Genomic DNA, 24087 nt, shown 5'->3' with positions numbered 1-24087 from the left:
TAAACATACGTCCCTATTTCCTTCCCTCAAAACTCAGTTCAGGTCGAGCTTCTACTGCTGAGTAAGCTGAAGGAGACAGGTCCAATATCAAGGACTGTAGAGCCATCGCTTCGCTTTTATTTATGAGAAACTACTTCATCTTAGTTACAATCTAAATCTGTAGATTCCTTTCTCGTTATTACTAACTAGACAAAAATAGCAACTGCCTTCCTTTCAAAAGACAAGTAGAGTTGGTAGTCTAAACACTGTGAAAGAAAAACCGCAGCTCTCAAGATAAAAACGGTAAGTACGGTGGTACAGATGGGTACTATGACTTAAATACAGTGCCACTGAATTGATCAGCAACCAGTTTAGAGCGTAAGTACACTTGTGCAAGTACTTTCTTCCTTTTGCCTTTGTTAAACTGAGCACATGATGTTATAGAAATAAAAACTAATACATCGTTACCTAATTGTGATATCTGGGGTTTTTTTTTAAACTTCAGTGGGGTTTTTATTGTGGCTTTATAAAACCCAGTGAAGTCAACAGTCATTAGTTGTCCCTACACTTAAGGGAAGACACAGTGGCACCTGAAGATCAGACTTACTAACACAGGCTGCGTAGGTGACCTAAGGTATGGTTAAAGCCTAATCTGGTACTGTGTGACAGTCCAGTCTGTTCCCATGTTGACGGATACACTCAGATATACCACAGTCTTGCATCAACAGTATGGATAAGCGTGCTTGGCAAAATACCACCTGGGTGCGTATATATCCATATATGTATATACACATGTGTGTATATATACTTATTTTTACAGCTATTAACTTGAGCTATTTATGTGACCTTTGTTGCTATACTGCGTGAGCATTTCATATCGCCTTTCTAAGTTTGGGAAATCCTGTTGCCTTTTCTTGATTTCTATGCTAGTGTCTCATGTAAAAATTAGCTTGACTGTGGTAACGCAGGAAGTTTTTCGTGGAACAGAGAAGCCAGAGGCCGCAGAGTGGAAAAAGAGAATGGAGGCTCTCTCTTTACAAGGCACCACATGGACAAGACAAGGGGCAACGGGTACAAATTTTATGAGAGAGGTATTATCTCTATATAAGAAAGAAATTTTTTACAGGGAGCACAATCATTCCCTGGAACAACCTCCCCGGGACTCCATCACTTGCAAAGATGCAACTGTACATGGTGCTAGATCATCTCATCTCGGCTCCCTGTCCCATGAAGGATTGGACCAGATATTCTTTCAAGGTTCCTTCTGACCTGGGCTGTTCTGTGATTCTATGATGAGTGTTTAATTTTAGTTGCAAACTGGTGCTCAATCTATTGGATTGACCTTCCTGTCTGCATAGATAAGCAACTTCAGGCACCCTTTATAGCATGAAAAAACAAAACAACCCCAGCCTTATCTCATATAACTAGTTCTGAATCTAGACTATTCTTTACAGCTTTTGCTGTCGCAGTTTAGTGGGGCTCTCTTTTTCAGGAACATTTTTGAAGTAATTCTTTATTCCTTAAAATAAGAAAAAAGAGTACACCCTCAACTTTTCCTTTCTGATTCCCTATCAACTGTTCTAACAGGGCGCTACAGATGTTGCATTAACTTAGAACTAAAATCCACTGATGTCTTCTGTTGATTGCATTTTTTATAAAGTACTTTTAACATATTGTCATCATAAGAAAGCCAGCTTTGTTATTTTATCAACAATTAAGCATTGATGAATGAAAGCTGCTTCTCCTGTTTGTTTGCTTCTATTCGTTCATTTAAAAAAATAATGTAGCCTTTTCTCATTAACGTGAGTCCTTGGTAATGTTTGTGAAGCCTCTGAACCACTAAAATAGCTTGATTTTAAGCATGTGGGGTTTTTGTTTGGGGTTGTTCTTTGGGTTTTGGGTGGTTTTTTTAAGCAGTGCTTTCTTCTAGGGTAGGAGACTGAAATGATTGTGTCGATTCAGAAGGAAGTGTTTGCTTCGTGTGGCTCAGCATTATTTCATTTCTCATTCATTTAGTAGGAAACAAAGCATCATGTGGTTAAGCAAGTGATTTGATATCTTTCATTCTTTAAGTGGCTGCAAGTTGCCAGTACCTGAATAGTCATTGGTGTGGCTTGATAGTAACAGCCTTTTTTGTCCTATCTTACCAGTAACGTGTTTCTGTATAAATCAAACCTTATATATGATTCAAATTTATATAAATCACAATTAATGCAGAAAAAAATAAACTGGGATAGTTAGGGCATACAATGGAACGGATCACGAAACTGATCACTTTTAACCTGGATCACTCCCGTGGTCAGATTTACAGCTGAGCCTCCTAATCAGTTGTATCAGTACAGTTGAGGACAGTGTATGACAAAGAAGAAAAAGCAGAGGTGAAAGGGAGAGAGTGCCTTAAGCCAGCATTGCCACCAAATACGTGATGATAAATAGTGTCACCAAGAGACTGCTGCTGTGCAGAGAGCTTATGGGGCAGAGGGAGCTTGATGGTTGCTGAGGCAGGGCGACATGTCATAGGTTGCTTCCTTGCACCAGATGTATGATGAAGGAAAAGGAGACCTACATCTTGGCTCAGAAAAGGAAATGTGAATTAAACAGGAAGGTACTGTTTCTACTCCTGAATGCAACAGTCCTCATACACAACATGAGAGGTGGTGTGCTGTGTCTGACATGTCCCAGTGAAGTTATTGAGAGCAGCTGCTACCATGTTTAGCAGTCACTTAGTAACTTTTCAAAGCAAGATGTGAAGAAGCCTGCCATATCTCAGGTCAGGAGAGGCTAACATGTGTTTCTGGATCAGTCTCCTGGAAGCTAGAGCAGCTGCATGTGGCATGTCAAATCTTACTCACTGAGCATGAAACTTTTCTGGCACTAACTTTGCCACAGCAGCTAAATTTGACATGTTTGGAGCACAGTCTTGCAGCCTGTCCTGCTCAAGAGATTTCTGCTGATAGATATGGCTGATTATTGGATTCTAGATGAGGCTAATCCAAAGCCTAAGATACTCTTGGGAGCTAAAACTGTGCTATTTGACAAGGCCATATACTCAAAGATATTACTAAAAACTTCATTTCCCAGTGCCAGTGTAGTGCTGCAACCTGTTATATGACCTGACATCAGTTAATAGCGTCTCAATGACTGGAAGGCTTTTTCTTGAGAATACCCAAATATTATTGTAATCATCGTGGCCTAAGTGGAACTTCTCTGTGCTGTACTATCTAGGGACTTACGTAGGTTGTGGATAATCAGTGGAACTAGAAACAAATTCTAAAATGTGCTTGCAGATTACGATCTTAATAATGCCTGAAAGCATTTTTTTAATGAAATTTGAGGTTATTTTAATTGAAAGAAGTTTAAAATCTAATTTATTCTTCATTTACTTTCTGCATTGCATTCAACTTTTAGGGAAAACCCATACCACTTAACTCCATTACCCTTTATGGTCTGCTGTAGTTCTGGTGGTTCTGTCTGAGTCAGTGTTTGGGTAGTATATACCAAAAGAACATGTTAACACTGCCAAGGTAATACTTTAAGAGGTGTCTGTATTATTGTATGCTTTTAATATTTTTTAGCTTGAACCTAAGTTATGAGTTTAGTTAACTAGCTTGCTACGGATTCCTACATGGTCTTGACTAGTCATCTTAATACCTTAGTGAAACTCACTTCTGAAAAAAGTTCTTCTGGGGATACATACAAAAAGGTAATGAGATGTCATGATACTTTGGTAGTGAAATCTGTATAAATACCCAGAAAGTATAATTGCATTTGAATTTTGAGGATTTTTTTTTATTAATTTTAATGCAGTTTTCTAAATTAGTTTGGGGGTTTCATGGCTTTTACTGTGTATTATTTTAGAGAGAAATTTTTCATTAATGTTACCTGGTACCATTGATAGTAGCATTGAAAAGGGGAAGTGGAAAGGGAAAAGTGGGCTAAGTGTTCTTCACAATAAGCTTCACAATAGGAGAAATAAATATAGTGTATATTTACCTGCTCTTTTTTTTTTTTCTAGCACAGAAATAAAAAGAAAAAGGTTTTTTGAAATCTGGCTAAATGAGGTTACCAGTCATATTTCTCTTTTCTGCAGTCCTGAGGTGAACTGCCACAGGAGATGAGCCCTCTTTTAAAAATATGAGTGGGAGGATAGAAAGGATGAGGGGAGCTTGACAGCTTAATAAATAGAGCACTAATAAAATTGGTGCACATCAGTTTTGCACATGTACTGATAAAAGATGAACAGTTGATTTTTTTATATCTTTGCTGGACTGTTAAATTATAAAGTCCAAGATTTCAAAGGATTTGAATCCATCATCTAAATCATATCCTTCAGTTTTGGGAATGTGGTTAATTATGAGTGCAGATCTGTTTGAAGTTCTGCCTGGTTTACAAGCTTAAATATTTATTTGCACCTGCCAGGCAGTTAACTACCTCAAATATTATGTGAACATAAAAAGCACGTACATAAAGCTGTAGTTGTTATGGATTATATCTGCAGAATTTCTGGCAAGGAGTTAGAAGCCATCTTTGAAAAGACTGGAGACTGTAAATTCCTTGGGCAGAAGATTTCTTTATATTGCATCCACCATTTTTATAGCTTTAAAGTAAACCATTCCACGTTACAAAGGACCACTAAGATGTATCCATACATCCAACTATGGCAAAGCAGATCTGATAGAGCTAGAAACAATTTACTCAAGCTTTGGTGGTTTGGGCCAGTGAGTTGAAGGCATTTCGTTCTAACTTTATTTCCTGGTGTTTGTTTGTTTTTAATCTGAAACTTCAAAGGTAGTCTGGAAAGGAAAACTTATAATTAAGTTAATTTAAGCCTTATATTTGAAAGTTTACTAGGACTGGGGAGGGACTCATTCCAAATGATTTATCAAAAGATAAGAATATGTATGGTTTGACTGAGCTATATAATAAATCCTATAACATTAGTATTTGGCTGATCTAAACAGAAAGAGTAAAGAGTAGGTATTTAGAAATAATGTGTTGAGGAATAATGAGATTCAATGAAAAATTTTATTTAGGCTTAGGAAGAGCAAAATCTCCTGACAGAAGTTAGTCTGGTTCCAGTCCTTGGTGTTACATCATGTAGCTTTGTATACAGTCTCACAATTGCATAAGTGAAATTGAGTGTAAAACTGAACACAGTAAGATATTTTTAGGTGACATAAAATAGAACTGCTTGAATCTTCATTGTTTTGGCACTGATTCCTAGCAGAAACTGGTAGGTTTGAAATAAAATGGTAGAAAATGTTCTATGGCTGAAGTAAATTTTTAAAAACACTGAAATATTTTTATCCCCTTTTGCCTACGAGCTTTATTTAGGGTCAATATCTCACAGGAGGAATGTGCTGTACAGTGTATGAAACTGTAGTATGCTTCTTTGTTAGTACTAACTGCAATGATTTTTCTGTCTGCTCCTTAATCTGAATAATAGTCAATAGTAAGAAACTACATTTCAGCTAAAAAACAAACCAAAAATTAAAACTTATTTTTAAAATTCCTGGGTCTAGAGACAGAGGAAGAAGACTATTTTTAGTGACCATTTGTAGTTGCTTTCTTAGAATTGTTCATTTTCTGTGTACTTGAGTGCTTGTTCTTCTTCAGAGGATAGTAAAGATATTCTTAACATAAAGGAAAATTGAAAATTCTTAGGATGTCCAGTAAAATGAATCTGAAGTTGTTTATTATTACTTTATCATTGCAAATTAGAGGCAATGTAAAATACATATTGGCCAACTATATCACAGAGCTTGTTCCATAGATGCTTTCTCAGTGCAAAACCTTGGAGAATCCTGAGTCTGTTTATAAGGCTCAAAACTTTTTTACTGCAGCAGATTTACATAGGTAGGTGACTGTGGAATAAGTTATTTATATGCATCGAACATGCATGTGTTGTGGACAAAACTGGTGGAAACCTTCTCTTAAGTTGCCACAGCTGAAGATTTCCTACAGTTTTCTCACTGGGAAGATGCCCTATTCTTCCTCTGAGACGACATACTGGAGGAGGTGATCCCCACATTGTGCCTTTCCCACCTACTTCTTTCCCAGTAAGTCCTTTCCAGCAATTTGTTGTATTCCTCTAGCTGTTTTGTGGTGTGTCACTAAATACATCAAATCTAACTCCAAGGTACTGCAAAAAAAAAAAATAAATAGGATATTCAGATGAGAAAAGAGAATAGCAACTCTTAGCAATTTGATAACTCTAAGAAATAGTGACATAAAAATGCAATAGATTGATAGTTCTTGATGATCAGTTCATAGAATGCAGCCCCCAAACTATTACATATTTTTGTGTGAAGCATTTATCTTTGCAGCCTGTCATTTGTCTTAGGTGTCCTTTTGCAAATGAATGGAAATAATGTCTTTAAACAGCTAAATTTGGGGTAAATAACCAACCATAACAATGTTTCTTGTATAGTAAAATGTCATGCCTCCCTGTGATCTGCAGCGCAGTTTAAGAACCGTTGAAACTGGAGCAGATTGAGTTTCTGAAATTCTTAGTGGCTAAGCAACGTTTTGTGCCTAGCTGATGGTCATTAACCAGTTCTGTTTTATTTGGTAACAGAAATTCTAAGCCTTTGAAGATCAGTGCACTCTCTTCGGCAATTAACTTTGTTCACCTTAGCTATGAACCTTAATATCAAAGTGCTTCTTTGCTGTTTTTGTAACTGAGTAAGTGCCTTTATACTTCACTTGTCCCAGTTTCTGCACTTTCACATGACTGACCTAATTAAAAAACAGACAGCTCAATAATTCTACCATAAGCTAGTAATAATGAAACTGTGGGAGTCCTTGAAGCCCTTTATCATTCAAATACACAGTGGTTTCATGAATAAAGTGGATGACTAAGTATTACTTATAGAAGTAAGGGAGATTATTAGCAGTGGAAGACACATTTGAACTTGCTGAAAGGATGGCTTTTGTCTTTAGAAAGACCTACTCTCTCAGTAATAATTACACTAGGTCTTCATTTTATCCCAGCATTATCTTCTTGTTCACGCTTTCAGAGACTGAATAGCTTGCTATTGCTTGTTAATCCCTACAGGAATGCGGCTTTGGATATGGGGAGGATGCACAGTGCATGACATGCAGACCAAACAGATTCAAGGAAGACTGGGGCTTTCAGAAGTGTAAGCCTTGTCTGGATTGTGCATTAGTTAACCGGTTTCAGAAGGCTAACTGTTCTGCCACCAGCAATGCGCTATGTGGAGACTGTTTACCAGGGTAAGTCCATTTCTGAAGATAAGACTTGAATAAATTCAAAACTAATTTGTATTGACAGTTGCTTGTTCATGTTTTCCAGATAAGTGTATGTATGAAGGTCCTAGGTTCTAATCTTGGCCTTGACAACAATTTACATTTCAGAATTGCAGTCTTAATTATCTCATCTATAAAAATGGTTTGATAATTACCTATGCGATCTATGAGAGTATTGTCTATACAGCGCATGAGCAAAATACTTCAAAATATTGAGTGTTACTTGTGGCTTACTTCATTGTTATAAAGAATTAAATGTTTGGAAACATACACAGTTGCCTTCTTGAAGACTGATCACATTATTTGCTTGCTTTTTTCTCCCTCCTTAGGTCAATGCCTAGTAATTCTTATGCATGTATATTTTTATATATTGGTGGTTGTGGTTTATGCTCCTGAATTTCCTTTACTATATTGGTAAATTCATAGAGTGTTATCCTGGCTGAGAATCATAAATGGATCTGAAAGAATTGTTTTGGAACAAATCATAACACTCTGTAGACTCACTGAAACTGCTGTTATAAATCAAGATGTGTGCTTAGTTTGTTGTCCAGTCATCCCAGATTGCGGTTGCTAATCTTCCCTGTTTGTAGTATTAAGTGTTAAGATCTCTAAAAGGCTATTCTTTTACATTGTGTCCAAGTTCTTCTATTATAAATGCCTGCCATGAATTTGTTAAAAGGCATTTATGATGTTTTTTTGAACTATGGATTGGTAGTTTAATCGATAGGAGTAGGTTATGAAAACTGATTTGCAATTGTAACAGCCTTTGTATTTTCGGGATGCGTATCTCAGAGATGCTTAAAATTCATACATTTGTTTCCTATATATATCTCAGCAATTTTATTTTTTTTATTGTTATATACTTTTTTTTTAATACTAGCTATCAAATACCTGAAGGCTGTTAAGTTCCTACAGTTATTCTTCTCAAGATAGAAATGAGGTCTTTTAATTTAAAAACACATAGTAAAGCTTTCATAACTAATGTTAGTTTAAGTCATGGTATAAGAAGGTGCAACTCCAGGCATCAGATCTTACTCACAACCACTTTTGATACTGCCTGCAGCCACACGGCGGATTGATTTATGCTCTTATTGCCGATTAATACATATATGTATTGTAGGGCTTATTTGGCTGTCAGCAGGAAGATTTTCTTCTTATGGTGTAAACAATATAAGCTAAATTTTGGAAGAGGAGAAAGGAACAAAAAAGAAACCAGAATAAAACAAGAATTAAGGGTAACTCTAAACTGGAGGACCTGGGAATGCTTCTCAATATTCTGGTCTAGAATGTGTTCTAGATACGTGTGTCGGGTACGTGTTAAAATGAGAGCTGTTTCCACAACCTGCTTTTACTGGCAGCAAGGTTGGAAACAGGAGGGAGGGAGTCATGGCTGGGGGAGTCAGAGGTCATCTGGTCTGGATGTTTTTGGGAACAGAACTGTAGAACACACCACCACTCTTACCTGTCCATCGGTCTAGATGCTGTCTATGTGAATGGAGGATATAGCTAGCCAAACCGAATGGTTTAGCTAATGTTTTACCTCTCAGCAATCATATTTATTTCTGTTTTGCATGGGTTTCCAACATGCCATTCCCTATGATTCAGGTTCAAAACACTACAGTCATCATGTCAGCTAAAAACAAATACTAACACATTTAATTCAGAGTAAATGATCACAGTAGCCCCTTCAGTCTTACAGCCTATGAATCTTTTTCTGTTCACATTGTTAAAGCATGAGTTTCTTGAGCAGTTGGAAAGCTGTTTGTTTTAGCTGATACAGTCTTCATACTTTAATGGCATTTACAATATTAATAATTCAACATCAGTAGAGTTAGTACCTTTTATTTAATGTGCCACTACCACTACAAAAAACACTTAATTCACATACTCATCTTGAACAGACCACAGCTGTTGATTCTAGCTTAGTACTAATGACTGGTTGAAAGACAGACTGACCTACTTGATTAAGGAGCTGTTGTAGATAAGTTCTTTAGAGGATGTCATACTCTCATACAAATTTGAGATATAACACTCTGAAGTTCTGGTTTTTAATTTGGTGCTATTCTTGTTCCCTGGTTTAGAATGTAGGCTTTTTCCTGTCACTGTAGTCAGTAAGCTCTTCAAACATAAACTCAATAGTAAAGTTCTTGAAGGGTCTTTAGAATAAAAAGTCTCCTTGAGTACGATAGCCATTATTTATATTTTTTAACGTCTTTGCATTAATTTCTTTAAAAATTAGTAGTTTGGTTAGGAATGGTTAGTTTGCTTTAGAGTTTTGTTCTATTGTTTTCCTGTTACTGCCTGTGGCCTTCCATTGCTATTATTTATCTAAACCATCTGACTGATACTTCTGTTTGCAATATCTATTTTTTCATACCTTGAAATGCTTGCTATCTAGAATTTTTCAAGTATACATTTAAGTGAAATATGGAAACAAAGTGGAGAATTGGATAATGTAGATTGGGACTTGTGGTCACTTCATTGATTTGCACTCACAGTGCGTGCACGTTGTGATTTTCGTTGGTGGTGAAGATCTTCCTAGAGGAGAAGGAAGAGCCAGGGAGGGATTGTTGGTTTGTTAAAATATAGTTCTAAAAAGCCATTTTTACTGTTCTGCTGTACTACAAAATGATCAGAATAATCTTATTTTCTGAAGATTTTGTCACACAGGATGTTAAAACTTCTTTTTTTTTGGGAGGGAGGATGACACCCGTCTGTACAAGTACATAAATAAACAAATTTATGAGTGATTTTTCCTTCTCTGAGCTAGAGGATATCTTAAGGATTTTAACTAGAAAGCATTGATGTCTGGTCCATTGTATACTGTTAGTGGTGATAATAACCTTGCAATATCTTGTTTCTTTCAGAAGAGTTATATAGATTAATCAGTTCACTTTTACATTTAAATGTGTAAATAAGCTTGCATAATGTGAGTTCATCATACTTGTCTTGCATGCTGTGATCTATGAGAAAAACGGGAAGTTGATTTCTGTCTGAAATCGCCAGAATTCTTTATTTCTTATGTGAATATAAGATTATAGTGACTATGCATTTGGTCTAACAGGTTTAGAATTTTTCGGCAATTTACTTTAGATCTACTGATGTACTATTAATATCTACTGTACTTTTGTTTGCTTTTATTTTCTTCTATTTCTTGATAGTTTGCATTGGGACACAGATTGACAAAAGCTTGCAGTTATAGAGGATTCTGTTAAAACACCTGATCAATTTTGTGAGGCAAAATATCTGGTTTTGATTAACTGTTTTTTTTCATTCCTATATCTTCTAGATTTTATAGGAAGACTAAGCTTGGAGGCTTTCAAGACATGGAGTGTGTTCCTTGTGGTGATCCTCCTCCTCCCTATGAGCCTCACTGTAAGTGCTCTTTTCCTCCTGTTGGAGTGGGATTTGGCTTCAGAATGTTTTTTGTTTTAACTTGAAATCTTGGCAAAAAATGACAGTCACAGTTCTGAAGAATTCTTTTAAAGGCTTGTTTTCTGGTTAGTAAATGATTTTGTTAATACATTTCAGCAGGTCCAGCACTATTATTGCAAGGTTCCCTCATATGACCAGTCACTTGAGGATAAACATTTTCGTAATACCACGTGTTTAGGCAGCCTTGACTCTGCTTCTGATGTTGTCATATTCATTTTAATTTCTTGTTTGTGTTAATGCCGAAAGAAAGCCAGTCTTCCTAGACCCTCTGCCTGCTATCTGGTAGGCCTCAGTGAGTATGAATTCTTTCCTGACACCCAAAAGAGGTAATTTGTTGATACCTTTGAAAATAACTTTTGTATTAAGGTTACAGCGAGAGAGAACAATATAGATAAATATCTATATATGAAGAAGGCAATGAGTAATCAGTTTTTCTATTTGTTTTTGTCCAATGAGAGGATCAGAATCTCTTTAATAGGAGAGGCCCTCTTTACTCTGCAACAGAAGCCTTTTTACTACTTCTTCCAAGGCTGTTGATGGTCTACATCCTATTAAGTTTTTAATTTAATAAAAGGAGTGAATTATTCATGTTTCCTTTATTGCTGTCTGCTTTATAATATGAAAAATAAAATTGATTCAACATAATCTTGTGGAAAACCTTGGGTTTACTTGTCGCTTCTGTAACTGTGAAGTTATGTTTTGGGTTGTTTTTTTTCTCTATTCCAAACAATTGTTTATAGGGAGAATGAATTGTCAAGTTCCTGAAATGCCTCATGCTACTTTAATAAGGATACATTGTTTCATATAAACATTCTTTCTTTTTTAATTGTGCTAAATTAAAATATAATCAAGTATATGCTATTGTGCATTAAAATCATACGTTTAAATAGCTTTGTATTGTATTAAATTTAATGAAATAAGGATTCTTCAGCATTTCATATATTGCTTAGGTAGCCTTTTTTCAAATGAGCCAAACCTCCTTGTTATGCTTGCATTCTAGTTTTAGTGTCTTTTGGGGAATAGATTTACAAAACCAGATTCTCAGACAGTATCTTTAATAGTAAAACTTTTTATAAATGTGACTTCCTGTCCACTTCTCTTACAGTTTGAGAGAATTTCATTATATACCTCTGCATCATAATAATTTAATTTTCATTAAAGATGGCAACATTAAAGACTAGTAAATCAGACTTCTATAAAAAGAATAAGTCAAATAAGTTACAGTGTTTGCAGCCGTAACTCCTGCCCAAGTATGATGTAAGCCTAGAAAGGAAATTAAAAAATTTTCAACTATTTTTGTAGTGTAGACAACATATCTTAAAATTGTTTGGAGAAAGTTATTTTCCTCATAGAAAACACTATGAGGTTTGATGCCAAGAATGAAATGCTGATCTTGATTTACTGCAGCGAATCACCTCAAATGCAAGGAGTTGCAAAAGGTATTTCCAGACAGAGTTTGAACCCAAACAGGCAATTGCATATGTACGTTTATTGTAATCCTCCCAATTGATCAAATTAAGTATTACTCCCTTCATTTGTTTTTATTCTCTCTTTATCTACAAAAAGAGAAAGTTAGTGAAATCTGAAGTGCAATGGTATTATTCTGATCTAGGATAGCTAATGCATGAGTTCATTTTATGCATTTTTCCCTCTATTCTTGTTTTTCCCTTCTTCTAAGAAGGCATGCTATTCAAACGTGAGTTCTACTCTCTGGCACAAAGACAGGGAAGAAGAAGAAATTCCCTCCCTTATATCTTTCCGCTTTGCCTGCAGTTAGTGACTCATATGGATATTTCCATCTTTTCCAAAATCACAAATCTTGTTTTTTAAAAGATGTTGAAAGAATGGTTACTAAGTCTTCTGAAATAACTCAGAACTTTTCAGTTTATAGTGCTTTGGCTTTTGTAATTGAGACCAAGCTTGGATTCTAAATTGAACCATTAAGAAGCTACTACTAATTTTAAGTGGGCAACAGACAGCCCTAGGGAGAAGAGCATTTTCTCTGTCATAAATTGTAGAGGTAAATCCAGATTAGAGACTTTTTTTGTTCCCTAATCTCATGGCTAGCTGTGACAAAACCTTTGACTAAGTAACATAAGGAATTGCTTGTTTTTCATAGTTCTGGTGGCAAGTTGTGAGAATCGGCAAGCATTTCCAGCTTTTACAGAAGAAATAATAAAAAGTTTGAAATCATTAAAATGTTTTTTATTTACATACTAACCAACCATTAAAATCTTAAGTGAAGGAAATCCTTCCATGATTACCGTATGTCACTGGTTTTCAGAAGGCTTTTGTTCAGAATTTGTACATTGGTTCTTCAGGTCTCTAATATAAGCTGTCTCAGTTCAGGAGAGTGTATGTGCCTTCCTCAGAGTAGCCTAGGAAGTTATTCTTACAATAGTAGGTAAATGAACTGAAATCTCTTTGAGTTTTACTTAACATCAAATAGGCGGAAAATCTCAGTTTTAAGACTAAGTCAAAAACATGATTCTTCAAGGAAGTATAAATAATGGTGTGTGAAAGCAAGCTTTTTCCACCTAATGCTGAAAATGTTTGCTGTTTATTTCAATAATGAATATATTTTGATAGTTAAGATGTTTAAGACTGCATTACTTGAAGTTAAATAGAGGCAGACCATTAGGTGTATGGGGCAGGTTCTCAATGATCAGAGACTAAGTTCTAATTCTCTGCCTTTCTTATCCTTCTTTCTTTCTACTGTGAAACAGAAAGTCAAATATTAGTGCAGCTAACTCTTATATTACAGATGAAAAGGAAAAGTTTAAATGTCCTGTTTCAATGAATTAATTGTCCTGTGAGGTGTGTGGCAATCTTTTGTTTGCTTAAGAACATTACAATAAGGGCACAAAGGCTCACAGCCCCCTACCTGAGCTAAAGGTTCATGTTAAAGCTGAGACATGGATGAAGTTCTTTCAGCACTAGTAGCAGTTGATTATTACCCAGTTAGCTATAAATCTAAATACTTGCTTTTATCTTCTTTCTTTCTGTAGACATTTTAAAACAGATCTGGTTTAAATATTTACTGACGAAAAAATGAGTTTGTGAATTGCTAGAGGCAAGGTTGAAAGGATTCTATAATGAATAAGTAAAGAGAGTATTAGAGGCCGGGAGAATTGCTATCACCTTTGTGTAAACTTTAAAGGGGACACAATGACTTATGTGTGTTTTTAGGATGTCAGAAAATTAAATACACAATGATATAGTTATATTTTAATTTGCTTAGTTCAGGTAAATAAACTGTAAATACCAATCCTATATATAGGGTCAGCATCTAAACATTAGATAAGAAATGAAAGCATGTTTTTAAAATTACTATTTGTGTTCACTTTGTAAACTGAAGACATTTTTCTCACCTGAAGACATTTTTTTTCTCAACTGAATTACAGAAAAGGAGTCCTTTGAACTGGGAACTAGGCTGAAAACCCAATCAATCAGAGATGTAATTTCTGAAATGGAAGGTAGCATAGACTGTCCCAAACTGGTATCTGTTCAGCAGTGAAACATCAACATAGATACAGTTCAATGATTCTTTTTTCTTGGCACTAATTTAGGCTTGCAGAGTTCACTCTCCTGTCTGCTCAGGCCAGTGTTGTGCTGCCCCAATGGTTATGCTTCAACTGTTAATGAAACTCTTCAGTAAGCTAGATAGTGGATCCATCCATGATATTAAAAGAGTTAAAATAATCCCTTCTTAAGGTTATTTTTAAAACTAATGAGTTTGTTAACCCCGAAACACTTGTGGTGGTACAAGTGAAGGAGAGATGTGGGAAAGGCTGGGGTAAGAAGCAGAAGGTTTTCCAAAGATACCATTGCTTTCTTTGAGCAAGCATTATGTTTTCAGATAGTCTGTCTTAGCAAATAAGCAAAAAACATGAGAAACCATACTTTTGGTCATAAGAAGGTGGCAGATGAAAATTAAAGTGATGGAATTATTTTATCAATTTGGCTGTATCAGCAGTTCTTACAAGAGTTTACTGTTGTATTGTTCAATTCACAATGCAGAACAGCACCAGAGTCACCAGAATCCTTTAGCTTCTAGGCAGGGTTTCTGCTAAGCAGAAGAACCTGTGACATTGAACTTTTTCGAACTGTATTAAAAAAAAAAAAAAATAGTTCATCGCACTTCCACACTACTGTTCCTTTCTGGACCAATCTGCAGTCAGTGGTGTTCCCCTGTTATGTGTAAATTCAGTCTAGAATTTGGCTGCACAAACAGTTAAATTGGAATAAATTGTGAGAGTCAAGGAAGAGAGGAAATGAACACCTAGGCTCCAAGAGCATTTTACAGCCAAAACACCACCAAAGGAGCAGCCTTGTCCTTTCCTTGTCCTTTCTTTTTTCTTTTTCTTTTTTTTTTTTTAATTATCTGTACTATTATATTTTTTAAAAAATAAGTTTTTGCACAGTATGTCCACCCAAAGTCATTCTTCCTTCTCCAGGACTACTTCTGCTTGTCTTCATGACACAAAGCAAAGAGCATGGAGAGCTGGGGGGGATAAGGATGGGGGTGGGATACCATTCTGTGTGGAGCTTGGGAAACTAGCCTCTACATGTTCCAGGAAGTAAATGCATTCTTTGCTTCAGTGAAGCAGAAATGTTTTGTTGAATAAGTCACAGCGGTGGAAATGTCTATAGTTTGATTGTAACATCATGTGCCTTTGAAATAAACCTGCAATCAGGTCTAAAATTACCTCTTTTTTTGCCATGAGGCATTTTTTGAGATAGTGATTTCAGTGATAGTGGTTTCAAATATAAAGAATATCTCAAACTAGAAAACATTTTTTACTAAGATGAGGAATAAAAATACAGACTACAGCTTGTTGGTACAAAATACATATAGCAGATCATAGTGAAAATATTACATTTTCATGTGAGACACCTATATTTTACTTGCTTTACATTTTGTTTCTTTAAGGAACTTCTACAACACTTTGACTACCTCCACTAAGATTGATCGCAAAGCTTCCTGTACAGTTTTCTTCTGTAGGTTTTTTTTTTTTGTAGTTTGCTTCTGTATATTTACAGAATTGTTTTTCTGAGAATTATATGCAAGTGTCCTAAACTGCAGCTGAGTCTCACTCTTTAGATCTACAAGGTATATTGTTTCACTAATGAAAGGTGCTATTTAAGGGATAAAATATGGTGGTATTTCCTGGTGTTAAAAGTAGCTAGTACAGGAAAAGTAGGATTTGGTTTAAATCTATTTATTTACATTTACAAGATTAGGATCTGTGATTTTTGTAAACTTTCATGTGAGGGTAATGGATATTTGGGGTATGCAAGGACTAAACTTCAGAACAAAGAAGATAAAACCCTAGAAATTACAGTGTGCAGAGGAATATTGTAGGGTGACAAAACACAAGATTAAAAGTAAGTGTGGGGCTGGGAGCTTGCTGGTTACATGTGTATTCTCTAACCATACACATGGTTACATGTGTATTCTCTAAAATCCTTTACCTGGTGGTAAAAGAGAAAAATTACCACTGTCTCATCTTTGCTGGAGTTTTTTACATTATTTCATTAAACATAAATATAGCATTTTAACTGGTTTTGGATTATATTCAATTCCACATTAGTTCCTCTGTTTACGTAGTGGAATTTTAATTTACTTATATCACTTTCTTCTTTCTGTTTACAGAATTTTGTGATTTAAAAGCTCTCGGAATCTAGATAATGTTTTTCCAGCTATTAAGTTTTTCTGTAATTTTTATTTGGTTGCTTTATACAGTAAACTTTGTATTACTAATGCAAAGCAGCCTTTGAAAGTAGACTGCTTATGTGCATATGAGGCAACTGGCAGCTGAAAATATATAACGAGTGAAACCATTCTTAATTATTTGGTTTATTCCAACATATATGTCTATCTTATTTCAGTATTCTTTCCGATTTGGGGTTACCTCACAGCATCTCTCATAATCCCCTTTGCCATGTTGGACACGGTGATAGAAAGCAGCTGGAATATTATATAAACCTTTCATAAAAGTCATAAGGAGTGACAGCCGATTTAGGTATAGCTAATAGCATCCCTAGCTTATAAATATCAGTACTGGTTTATTACAGAGACATTAGCTTTCCATTGTCTCATAACTGAAATGTACACTTTTGTAAAAATGTAATAAGTCAGTATGATATTTTCCATATGTGACCTGATGGTAGAGTAACTTATCTTCAGGAAGTCTGAAATAAATTTGACTAGGTGTTTCAGAGAGATGAGAATTGCTATTCATGTCTTACAAAGTTTTATTACAATTTTATTTCTTTCACTCATCATAGATCAAAGAGAGTTAACCTAGAAAACCTGAATGTTTTCAGTTCCTTGTCCTTGATAATTGTGATGCTTCTGACCCATTGGGGAATGACTTAGAGTCAAACAGCTTCTTCCTGTTCTGAATGTACTTTACATGTTGGGCTTCCCTCCTAAAACAAAAAGTTGCAAACAAAGAGGGGGCAGATCTTTCCTTCTTTTAATAACAGAGATGTTACAACTAAAATTACTTATAATAGTTCTGAAATGTTACTGTTTAGATTCAGATTCATTGCGTAGTTTAATCATGTTCCAAAACTTTCTCCTTGCCTATCTTTTTTTTTTGCATATACATTGCCAACTGACTGTCACTAGCTCCTGTTTTCTGTACCTCTCATTTCTGTGCCTGTATCTATGAAAGTACTTCATTATGTAGCTTGTTATTACTAAATAGGTATTACAGTTAGTAGACAGAACTGGTCAGAAGTGTTTCCCCTCATTTCTGTCCACCATCCCCTCTACTCCTGTTCCTCCTCCAAAAACAAAAAACCTGCGGCATGCTCCAAAATGCAATGGAAAAAAACAAAACAAAACATCAAATTTTCTACAGAAGAAAATTTAGCTTAAAAGTATTGAAATGACATTGCAAGGAGGTGCTACTCCCAAACCCAACAGAATTTCTTTGTAGCCAGCCAGACACTTTACCAAGGAATCAAAATTTGGAAACCAAAACTCTCAGGGCTTCTAGTCAGTCTGAACGGTTAGACTTCTGTCCGCTTTCTTGCACTGTCCTTAAATGTTTTGTTCCATGCCGTTTACTTTTTACAGAAGAAAATTTGTTCTATCAGAAAGACTTACAATCGCATGTAATATAGCTTAGTACTGCAAAACTGTAGGTGTGAGGGCTGTTCTAATGAATTGATTTGCTTACTAGTAACTTCTGTAGAACAGAAGTACTCAGTGTAGCATGTGTGCTCTGTTATGAAAGATTTATTGTTTGAGTCTATAGTAAAAGGATAGTAACCTGAACAACTTCAGCAATTCTAATGAGTCTTAGAAATTTCCTGATCTTCATTGAAGCTGTTATTGATTACATGTATGTTGCCATAATTAAGGCTATGTGAGACGGATTGTGAAACTTTCTTCTGGATCAAAATGTAGATAGAAAGTTCCACGGGGAAAAGGTTTTTGTATGTGAAATCTGTCTGTTAGAGGTGTTACTTAATGGAAGAAGGAAGCCCAAACTGATACACCAATAGTGCAAACCATCCATCTTTCAGTAAATAAACAATATTGTAACCTCACTTTGTCCTGGCAAAAGTAAAGGTTAAGTTTTTTTATGTGAGTCTGAAAATAATACTCTTTCCTTTGATTCAAGGGCAGTCATATGTATACATTTTATGCAAAATGCTGTTGATGCTAGTAAGTGATAAATAAGGTGGTAGAATACTCATTTTATCTCAACATGCCAATTAAGACATTTGTACTTTTTAAGGATTCACAGTTTACTGTCTCTCTGATGGTAGAGACTCATGAATATCACTACTTCTGTTGCTAGCTGACGAATGAAGGAATGCTGTAGCTCTTCCAACAGAGCAAAAATACCAAACCAAAACAACCCTTTCTAGTTCTTTCCTGCTGTTACTTTGTGCAAGCTTGTGATGTAACGTAGGTGGGATGCTGCCATAAAGTTTCTTCTCAGAATTTGTGGGGTTGTGCCCCACCCTTGTGCTGGTTGACCCTCACAGCTGTGCCTGAGGCTGTAAAAGGCTATCAATAGGAAGTGCTTTCTTGCTAACTGTCAAACATTTCCTGCCATTCTGCACCGGTATCATTTAAGTTCTGGATTTATCTGGATTGAGCTGAATTGGGTTTGTTGACTGAATGCTGATCAGAGTGTTTGGTGATTATCATTGAGCATGTGGATCATTTCTTTAATGCCTGCATCATACTAGTCTCTGGATCTGCGAAAGAATTTTCCTTCCTGGCAATTTAGCATTCTCTGGGGGGGAAAACTCCTTTTCCCTTCCTGGCCACTGAAGGCCAGGTTTCTGAGAACAGGGAATTTGTCTTTAATTGTTCTTAACTATGATGTGTTTGAAACATAAGGGATGTTGCCAGTCTCCCATAGGTGTGACAGTTATCATTTCTGGCTGCTAAAAATAATTTCAGAATTGTAAATTATCTCTTTTAAATCCTTTTGACCCTGATAACTAATTTCTGTCCATGCTGACAGAGTAACAGAGACCTCAGACAAGGAATTTTCTGATTTTATAAAAACAAGTGACCTAGTAGTGAATAGGGAGCTATACTAATGCACTCAGTGAGAAGGTTGTAGCATAAGCTCCTACTGCACTCTTCAACAACATAAAATCTACTTAAAGGAAAATAATGTAAAACAAATGGTAATTTCTAAGCCTCCTGAAGGTGTTCGTTTATTATGATTGTGGAGAGGAACAGGAAAATTGGAATAAAAGAAGCTTTACTCCCTAAAAAAATAATATAAAATACAGAAGATTACAATTAACCGTCCCTACTATAGAAAGCTGTTAGCAATATAATTATTAAATTATTTTCAGAGTACGCAGATGTAATGTAAATGGCTTCCATCATACAATGGAAATCAGAGAATAAATTACAAATGGAAATGTTGTTTTTAAACATTATTTTTTATAATCCCTGAAAACTTAATACCTAAAATATGTATGGTCATAATCCAGTAAAGTTTTAAGCAGGTAGTATGAAGTTTAAGTGATATTTGACAAAGGTCAATTGCACTGAAAGGCATTGGCTTTCTGGTTTCAGCATGAGAATTGCACTACTTATGTGCAGTCCATTTTTATATACTAAAGCATGTATTAACATATTTCATAAAAAGCACAAAATACCAGCATAAATCTCTTCAAAAATACATTCCTCATTGCTTACTATAATATGATGAAAAATATATAGCTTGAGAGGGAAATGTCAATTTATGATTTTAGAATAAATTGAATTAAATTTCATTTATTTAATGGATTCACATCATGATCTCATGCAACTGTCAGTAGGACTTCACATAAGTGGTGCCCATCTGGCATTCAGATGGTTATATTGAATCAGTACACAGTAACGTATAGGGCAGATTTCGTATCTTTGTTCTAACTCACAGCTGGCAACCCTATCTGCTAATCCCAGTGAAAGCTTCAGTTTGAAATACAAAACTACTTTTGAACTTGCATATCCTTCCCCACAGATGTCTGGAGCCTTGGTGATGTGTTTCTTTTATGATTCCTTTTAAATCAGGGAGTGAATTGTTGCATTAAGAGTGAAGTTAGGAGTTTATTGCCTGAAAATGCAATGAATCCTTAAATAACCATTTAAGAGCATGTTTTATATAACAAAAAAAAAGCTGAGAGTGACCAAAATACTTAGTTTTGCATGTTTTTGCTTTGTTACTAGGTTAGTTTTTTACTTTGTTATTAGGTTAAAAAATTCCTTAGTCTATAGAATGATGAAGTTTGCAACTGCAGTATTTACTTCTAGTTCGTTCATCTAAAGTATGAACTAGCAGTTTGCAGGCATATTTAGTTTTGTTTCTTGACACTGTTAAGTACAGTTAGAAAATGAAATTCTCATCTTAACTGCAGAGTATGAGAATTTCAATATGTTTTTTCAAACCAGTTTACCCTACTTTTGTTTCTAGTAGTAACTTGTGCAACCTTTCATCTTATGAGTCAATCCTATAATTAGTATCCTTCTTTGCCAGAGGCATACTGCATGTTTGTTTTAGGTACAGAATGTCTGCAAGAAATTTAACTTAATCATTACTTTTTAATGTAAGAGCTGGTTAGCTCAATTACACTAGATTAAAGTGAATTTGAAGTTCCTGAGTTACAGAGAAGGGGCTAATCTTGACCTGTACTGAATAAGTACTATTTCCTATGGCTTTTTTGTTTTGGTTTTTTTTTTTTCTTCTTATGTGCACTTACTAATGTGGCTACCCCTTTAGCCCAATCTTGCAGTGGCTATAAGCAATTATCTGTTTGTTGTATGGAGTGGGTTTACAACGTTGTTATTTAACTTGCCCATTAGGTTGATCAAAACTATTCCAGTATTGCATACATTGCAGTAAAGCTGCAAAACATTTTTTCAGTTAATTTTTACTTTATTGTGTTCAGTGGTAACCTGAAAAAAATAAGTAGTTACAGCTTTTCAGTAACTTCATTAAGATTTCTTTTTTTTTTTTTTAGACAATTTCTACTTACAGAAGCATTAGACTATTTTAAATACATTAATTTAATAACATGCTTTTAAGGTATGTTCAGACTGAAAATGCTAGTTTAAATTTATCTCTTACAATGACCCATCTAATTCTGGAAATGGTTGCATTAGCACCACTTCAACAAAACTGAGTTTTGGTGCCTACTGTATAAATATATGATGACTGTTATGGATTTTGCGTACAGAAAGTCCAAGTTGCAACTGACCTGCAAGTATAAAATACTGCTAAACAAACACATGATAGTGGTTGGGTTTTTTTACTCTGCTTTGTACTGGTGGATGCTATTGGCTCTGTTGCTTGGCTACAAAATGCTTAGGCTGCATTTCTCTTAAATTCTTGAACCAAAACAAAAAACAAAACAGCAGAAAATGGGGAATCCATGTAGATTGAAACTTAACATATTGCCAACTTTCTATGAATAAGAAAATAATTGAAAAGCAAAAGAACACCGAAATATTTCTGCAGAGGAATGGAATTACCTGGAAGACTGGAATGTATTGGAAACAGGATAAAATGCAGTAGCCTTAAAACAGGAGTCATGCGCTAACGGCCTCAGCGATTCATTATAAAATAACACCTCATGAGCTGGAAACAACCTAATAGAGGAAAGACCTAACAGCCCTACCGATCACTTGGGTCATTCCAGTTGTTGCTCTCTACTTTGTTCCCCTCTAATTTTTTGGTGATAGGCTTCACACGTTCTCACTCTTGCTGGTTCACTTGTGCTAAAGCAGTGTGCTGACAACCTCCTTTTTTACAAAGATCGAAGAGCGATCTTGCGTGTTATTCTGGACAATGACACGTACCTTTGAGGTATAGGCTGTGACTGTTTCTTAAAAAGATTAGCTGTTTGTTACAGCTTTCTTAAATAAAGGGCTGCATCCACCAGTTTTAATAATGTTTCATTTAAGTGCATTTAAGTGGTATAACTGTATGTGCATACTAGTGAATGTACGTATACTTGTAGTTACCATAGCTATATGTGGAAATTTAGGATGGAATTAATGCACCCTAATTTAGGCACATAAAAGTTAATGTGTAACACTGAAATTGTCAGCCCAAACTCACAGTGTTAATCAGCAGAGAGAATTGGGTACCTCAAGAGTTCAGGCAAGCCAGATAAGGTAAGCATCAATAACTAACACTAGACGGTCTTTTAAGACATTTCAGATTAATTACTTCTCTAGAGATTTTTATTTCTGCCTCTGTTTTAGAAAGAGAGCCCAAGGTGAGTAGTTCTGACTTCATCTTTAGACCTTTAGGCTTCTGAAGTTAGAGTTTCATCTAGTTGCCAGTATCAGGTTAAATGAAAACTGAAAATTCAATATTGAATGACTGTGTGTCTTAAAAGCTGATCTTCCTCTTACTTTTTTTAAGGAGGGAAATGGAGTTTTTAGACTATAGGTTATTTTTATGGTTTTTTTACTCCCACTGAGTAAATAAAAACATAAGTAAGAAATAAATAAAAGAAAGTTTTCTTATTCTTTGATGAAATGTTTCTTACAAACCAAAGCCCCCATTCTAAGAAAACTTGCCAAAGTTAGAATGTGCCAGAATTGAGGCTTGCAACCATAATTAGATTCCTTCGTATATAGTCACTCTGATACAGGTTTTATTTACATTGTTGCATATGCTGTTTCCCACTGGACCTTTGTTCATCTAAAGCACAGGGTAGGCAAAACCTGTAATTCTATGTCTGGCCTTATTTGCCACCCACTCTTTTATATTCTGTACAGAATGCGAGTTACTAATTCCTGCTGGGCTTTTCTGTGGTTCTGTCACTGTAAAGCAGTTGTTACAAATTTTGCAGTTGTTATTGACTTTTATCTTTACAACAGAAGTGATGTAAAACGTATAGTGACTGTTACACAGTTAATGAACTGAAACAGAATCCAAGTCAAAATAGTCAAAGGCGTCCAAATCCCTGCATTCTTACTTGACAAACCCGGAGTAGGATGCCTCCTTCTTGACTGTGGAAATCTGTAATGGCTACATCTCTAAGCTGCTGACTTTAGGCTCACTCTGTATTTGGTGGAGAGAAATCATCAAAGGAGCTGTTTAAAACAAATCAGGTTAATTGCACCCTAAAAGAGCGTTTCTCCGCCCCACCGCCACTGTGTAGAGAAACTTCAGGTGAGTCCCACAGAAGCAGATGTTTGCTTTGGTCAGATAGATCTCGCCAATAGAGCTTGACTTTTCAAAGATAACCTCTCAGAGCGTCTTCTGTATTCTATGACTAATTCCTATTGACTTCTGTTAAAGAGGGGAGATGTTATGTTTCAGATTAGGTAATATAACAAAGCAAAGATCTTGTATGCAGCAGCCTTTTGTTCTCTGTGACTTGACTTTATCCCCAAAGCTTTAAGTGGTGAATTAAAAACTACTTTTTATAAGCTATTATTATTTCTGACTTCAAAGCTACAGCTTTTTCGTCTGTACTGAAGTTTTTATGTGCGTGCTTACTATTGCACAGTAGGTAACTTTCTTTGCAGTAAATCTGGACATTTACTTTCATATTTGCAGTATTACAGTAAGCTGGTGATAAATGTTCAGCTTTCAAAGGTGTTAAGGCTGTATGTTATGACATTATGAAAATTTATGTTTAATCCCATGTATTTCAGAATACTTACCCAAAGAAGCATTTTTTTAAAAGATGCTGAGGTTGCAAAGTTGAACATTTAAAAAGTTAGAAAATACTAGTAGGGTTGGTTATGCAACTCCTAGCTTCCACTTTAATTCAAAATCATAATTCAGCCCAGTTGTGTGTAAGTATTATGAAACAGTCTTAATTACATAAACACACTCTGTGTTTTCCATCGTACAGACATATTTACCCCCAATAAGTGAAAATGGCTAGCGGTTATGTTTTTAAAAAATA

General features: G+C 35.4%; 1 protein-coding gene across 4 annotated transcripts in view; it reads left to right on the top strand.

Moving 5' to 3' along the window:
* The window catches only part of TNFRSF19 (TNF receptor superfamily member 19), a 60263-nt gene that overhangs the window by 18087 nt on the left and 18089 nt on the right, over positions 1 to 24087 (top strand). For all 4 annotated transcript variants that reach the window (XM_074569174.1, XM_074569192.1, XM_074569183.1 and 1 more), the window contains 2 exons: positions 7037 to 7215; positions 10538 to 10623. In XM_074569174.1, coding sequence (XP_074425275.1) covers positions 7037 to 7215; positions 10538 to 10623 — 265 coding nt within the window. The remainder of the gene's footprint in view (positions 1 to 7036; positions 7216 to 10537; positions 10624 to 24087) is intronic.

Source organism: Larus michahellis, chromosome 1 (assembly GCF_964199755.1).
Source record: "Larus michahellis chromosome 1, bLarMic1.1, whole genome shotgun sequence".
Lineage (NCBI taxonomy): Eukaryota > Metazoa > Chordata > Aves > Charadriiformes > Laridae > Larus > Larus michahellis.
Note: the sequence above shows the minus strand (reverse complement) of the source record. Positions and strands in the feature narration are given on the sequence as shown.